The sequence below is a fragment of the Helianthus annuus genome, chromosome 7, assembly GCF_002127325.2.
Source record: "Helianthus annuus cultivar XRQ/B chromosome 7, HanXRQr2.0-SUNRISE, whole genome shotgun sequence".
NCBI classification, from domain to species: domain Eukaryota; kingdom Viridiplantae; phylum Streptophyta; class Magnoliopsida; order Asterales; family Asteraceae; genus Helianthus; species Helianthus annuus.
Window position 1 is genome coordinate 143950995 of NC_035439.2, and position 5955 is coordinate 143956949.

Below are 5955 nucleotides of genomic sequence, written 5' to 3' on the forward strand. Positions count from 1 at the left end.
ATAAAGGAATTTGAAAACTCTAGTATTAGAAAATAAAAAGACCGCCGTGTGACAGCATACAATTTGCGAATAGCGCCATTTTGTGAGTATAGCTGTACAGGCATGTTTCCCTCTTAATACATACAAAAATTAATATAAAAGAATATATTATTTGGAAATTTAGACTAAGAAAATTAGAAATTAACCGTAAGGCATTGTGTGACATGCACGTGAGTATAAATTCACTTTTATACCCTTTAACTTTTACATAAATATGCAACACTACCCAAATTATCCATGCTTCAATCACTTCTTAAGAAAGCTAAAAACCCTTGCACATAATTGAATAGTAAAAATAACTCACAAAAGAATATTGTAAATTAATAGTGGGAAAATTTTGTTAATATATAAACGAATTATGGATTTTAATAATCTCAACTATCAGCCGTTGGCCGGCAACGGTCCTAACTTCAAAAATAACCAGTGGTGGTCCCACGTTTTCACATATTGTAAATCAATGAACCTATTGACGCTCCGGCGTTAGTGTAAATTTTGGAAATAATTGACGTTTTTCGATTTTGCTACCCATTTTTTCTTAAACGTTACCCCTATAAAGATTTTCTAGATCAGCCACTGTATATTACACATATTCGAACCGGATTATAACATGTATGCAGTATTGTACAACAATGCAACATGTACATCTAAGAGATCCCATCATGTTATACAACAACATGAAATGAAACATGTCCCATCTTTGTGTCTCACATGTATTATATAATTAAATGCATATTCTATAGTACAATAATACAATATCACACTGTTGCTACTAATATAAATAAACACAAGAGTTTACTTCCATTCATTCATATATATCTGCCTATAATAGCCTGGGTGTTGTTCCTCTTTGTCATTCTCTTCATCTCTATTTCTCACTTACATAAAATGGCACCGGGCCATTCTCCATGTGCATCATGCAAATTACTAAGAAGACGATGTATCAAGGACTGCATTTTCGCACCCTATTTTCCATCTAACGACCCTCACAAGTTCGCGGTTGTTCACAAAGTCTTTGGTGCTAGTAATGTTAGCAAAATGTTACAGGTATTTGTAACATCTTCTATATTGCTACAACCACCTATTTTCATATATAAGAATGTGAAAACAAATAGGGTGTAACATTTTTTAAACACAAAAAAACACATGCATCCTCTTGTTGTTTTCTTATTGGTGGTGTTAAAATAAATTATAAAAGATATTTTCAACTAGTAGATATATATATACACACACATTGATAAATATTTTCAACTAATGATATATATACACACATTGATAAATTTTAGGAATATTGGATTTTAAAAATCTCAACTATTCGATGTTGGCCGCCAACAGTCTCGACTTTAAAAATAACCACCAGCAGTCCTAACTTTTAACATATTGGCTTTCAATACCGAACTCTAACGGCGTTAGTCTCCGGTCGCTGAAAAACTTTTTTGGCCGGAAAACTCTTTTTTTGGCCGGAAAACTCAACATTTTTCTCCCAAAACTCTTTGTAACCTTATTATGGACCTTTGGGAATCTTTTTCTAGTAAAAGCCCCAATTATTAAAGTCGCTGGAAAACTCCTTTTCGCCGGAAAACTTCTTTTTCGCCGAAAAACTCAACTTTTTGGCCGGAAAACTCAACATTTCATCCCAAACTTCTTTGTAACCTTAGCTCGGACCTTTAGAAACCTTTTTCTGGACAAACACAGTTTTTCGGTGACCGAAGACTAACGGTGTTAGGGTTTCCTTAGTCAGGGTCCATTGGTGGCCAATATGTCAATAGTTGGGACTGCTAGTGGTTATTTTTTAAGTTGGGACTGTTGGCGGCCAACGGCGAATAGTTGGGATTATTAAAATCCAATATTCCTTAAATTTATAATGCTTTTCGTAGGGCCTTCCGCTTCATCAAAGAGAGGATGCGGTGAACAGCCTAGTCTATGAAGCGAATGCCAGAACGAAAGACCCAGTGTATGGATGTGTAGGAGAGATTTCACACTTACAAAACCAAGTTTCACAGTTGCAAATGCAGTTAGCCACTACTCATGCCGAGATACTATGCATCCGAATGCAACAAGAGCCACTTGCACCAACACCGACTAATGGTCTAGTCCCGGTCCACCCTACACACAACAACATGTTAACAACAGACCGGAAGGTTGCTTCAAATGACATATCATATTCATGTCTACACAACATCACTAATCCGAATAATCAATACTTCAACTTCACTTCTAACGGTGTTATCGCCTATGACGATCTAAAGAGGGAATCATCTTCTCTTTGGACATGATTATATATATATATAGAGGTAGCTATAAATCTTGGGCGTTGACTTGTTTTAAGTCTTCCTAGTTGCTTCTTGTATGTGTTTTGCATGGGTGTGTAAGTGAGTGATTCTCATTTCTCACCTGGGTTTTTGTCTTTACTAGAAATAAAGCAAGACAACAAAACATAGCAAGTTAAGAGCAGGTGAATGTTTGAAAACATAGGTAAGTTTGATGTAGTCAACCATAGCATATGCCAATATTTATTAAAAACTATATACTCAACGTACAAAATAAATAATAAAAACTAGAATTAAGCGCACCCGCGTTGCGGCGGGGTGTAAAACCATGTCAAATAGCATAAATGCACACAATCGTCAGCGACCACCAACGCTAAAGTTGTTACGTTTAAAGCAAAGAAATAGACTGAAACATAGAACATATAAAAAATAAGTAAGTCGATCTAGGACCCACGCGTTGTGACGAACCTGTCAAATGAGAAAAAAAATAGATGTGAAAACTTTGAACCACACATAGACGTTGCGCCGTGTTAACTCACAAAATTATGAACGAAACGTAAAAACGTTGAACCACACACGCACGGTGCGCCGTGTTAAATCGCAAATTTAGTACGAAATGTAAAACGGAAATTTGCGAAAGATGAAAAGTATAAGAGATCAAAGTTGAAAGTAAAAAAGTAGTGTGGTTAAATTGCAAAAGATGAAAAGTTTGGGTTAAAATTAAAAATTCAATTTTGTGAGGTTAAAATTGCAAGAAACCGAAACATAGAACATATAAAAAAATAACTAAGTTGATCGATGACCCACGCGTTGTGACGAACCAGTAAGATGAAAAACAATAGACGTAAAAACCTTGAACTACACATGGACGTTGTGTCGTGTTAACTCGCAAAATTATGAACGAAACGTAAAAACGTTGAATCACACAAGCACGTTGCTCCGTGGTAACTCGTAAAATTTAGTACAAAACGTAAATAAAAATTTTGCGAAAGATGAAAATTAAAAAAGTTGTAAGGTTAAATTGTAAAAGAAGAAAAGTTTTGGCTTTAAGAAGAACAAAATCAATTTTGTAAGTTAAATTTGTAACAAATAGAAAGACTTGGGTTAAGAAGTAAAATTCTATTTTTTTTTTTTTTTGAAAACCACCCAAAACCAAGGGTACAACTACCCTAAGCTTAAAGTTGTTGCTTATTTATAGAGTGTATAATTGCAACACTTCGTTTCTTGATACGTGTCAATCGCTATTAGTCAAATGTGTAACGTTTTTTAGCAAAAAAAAAAAAAAAAAATCACTAGATAATTATTTGCGCCTAGTGGATACTTTTACTTTTATCACACGTCTTTATTATATACTAGTATTAAGCCCTTGCGTTGTAGCGGTTATCATAAAACTATGTTAAGTAGAAGCAATACTATACCATTGTCAGTGATCACTAACACCAGTAAAATTCGTAAAAACAAAATAAATAAAAATGGGAAAAAAAATAAAGCCGAGCGAAAAGCAGACGTAAAATCTTTGAATCACGCACGCTCGTTGCTAAGAAATTAAACCGAAACGTAAAACATAAAAAAATAACTAAGTCCATCCAGGACCCGCGTGTTGGACGAACTTGTTAAACGCATAAAAATAGATGTGACGCGACGGGCCAGTCAAACAGGAAAAAAATATACGAAAAATGTTGAACCCCACACGCCGTTGCGGTGCGTTAACTCACAAAATTTAGAACGAAACAAAAAACTTGGGAAAGATGAAAAGTATGGTGGACCAAAATTGAAAATAAAAAAGAGTTGGTATTAAATTGCAAAAGATGGAAAACTTTGAGTTAAAAGTCAAAAAACAAAGGGTCTAAATTGCAAAATTGAAGTTATTTATTAATTTTAGATAAAGATAGAGTTTAAAATAAATGATATCTATATATTGGTATTAATTAATATTAATATTAAAAGAAATTTATTAAACAAATCTATACATATAATAAAGTAAACCATTTGAAGGACACATGGCGCTTTCTGAAGTGCTCTCAATTGTTTTTCCCGCTTAAATAAATGGATAAACAAAAAAATTAGAGATAAAGAATGACTCCTATATATCCTTTTAATCACATAAATTATATCTTTTTATCCTTTATTCTTTTGTTTTTTATATTCATTTATCTTGATTTAAGTGTTAATCCATTAAAAACAAAAAAAAATAGAGATAAGGAATGACTTCTATATATTCTTTTAATCACATAAATTATATCTTTTTATCTTTTATTCTTTTGTTTTTTATATTCATTTATCTTGATTTAAGTATTAATCCACTAAAATTAAATAATTGTTTATGGAAATTATATATTATGAGAGAGACGAAGAAAATCCTTTTAGTAATGGTGGATAAATATAATTATGAAAATTCTGATAATAAAAAGACTCACGTTATATTAGATTATTATTTAAGATATATATACTACTACATAATTTATTTAGAAATATACTAGGTTAGAACCCCGTGTATTACACGGGTTGAATAAATGTAATTTATATATTAAATAATAGAAAATTATATATTTATGAATCCCGTATATTGTACGGGTTAAATAAATGCAATTTTATATATCAAATAAAAAAATTATAACTTTAAAAACCATGTGTATTACACAGGTTAAATAAATGTAATTTTGTATACTAAATACTAAAAATGTCGTATCTTTAAAAAAACTCGTGTGTATTCAGGTTGAATAAACCTGCCAAATAATAAAAAAAATTACATCCTTAAAAACGCATATGTTACACATGTTAAATAGATCTAAAAAGAGTTATATCTTTAAAAACCTTGTGTATTGCACATATTAAGTAAATGTAATTTTGTATATTAAATACTAAAAACGTCGTATCTTTAAAAAAACTCGTGTATCCTTAAAAATCTATCAAATAATAAAAAAATGTATCCTTAAAAACCTCGTGTATTACACATGTTGAATAAATGTAATTTTGTATAGTAAATAATAAAAAAAAGTTATATTTTTAAAAACCCTAGGCTTTACACGAGTTGAAGAAATATAAGTTTGTACACCAAATAATAAAAAAAGTTATAGTTTTTATAAATTAGGGTAACATTTAATGTTAATTTATTATTTATATATTTAATATAAGATAAGTAGGAAAGAGAGGTATTTGTTTTAAAAATTTATTAAATTAACAATTTAAATTTGAGGATAATATTTTATTAAAGTATTATAAGATTTAATATTAATTTATTATATTTATTTATTTAGTTAATATAAGATAAATATAAATTTGAGGATCTTCAATATGGGGGTTAGTTTTCTCAGTTAAGTGGATGAGTACATTTTTTCGAACTAATAAATTAAGACCACTATCATTTAAATAAAACTTGGGTTGTTAAATGTATGTTCACATGACTGTTAAAACTCGTGAGAAAGTCGACGATACAGTCTGTCTTCTAATCGATGGTTCAAATGCTTTCATATTTATAAACTTGACAAACATCATAAGATTTGATCATACATGACACAAAATTTTGTTTGGATATCAGAAAAGCGTCTTAAAAATATCGTTTTATAATTGTTAAACCTTCGTTATTAACTATTTGATTTTTTATTTACTTAACCCGTGTAATACACGGGGTTATAACCTAGTATAAATA

At 30.6% G+C, this 5955-nt stretch overlaps 1 protein-coding gene across 1 annotated transcript; it reads left to right on the forward strand.

Annotated features, from left to right (window-relative positions):
- Window positions 1-890: 890 nt before the first annotated feature.
- Window positions 891-2485, forward strand: LOC110929770 (LOB domain-containing protein 12). The gene is made up of 2 exons (XM_022172947.2): window positions 891-1083; window positions 1914-2485. Exons 1-2 carry the CDS (start codon window positions 925-927, stop codon window positions 2310-2312), a joined length of 558 nt encoding a protein of 185 aa, XP_022028639.2. The 5' UTR covers window positions 891-924; the 3' UTR covers window positions 2313-2485.
- Window positions 2486-5955: the final 3470 nt, after the last annotated feature.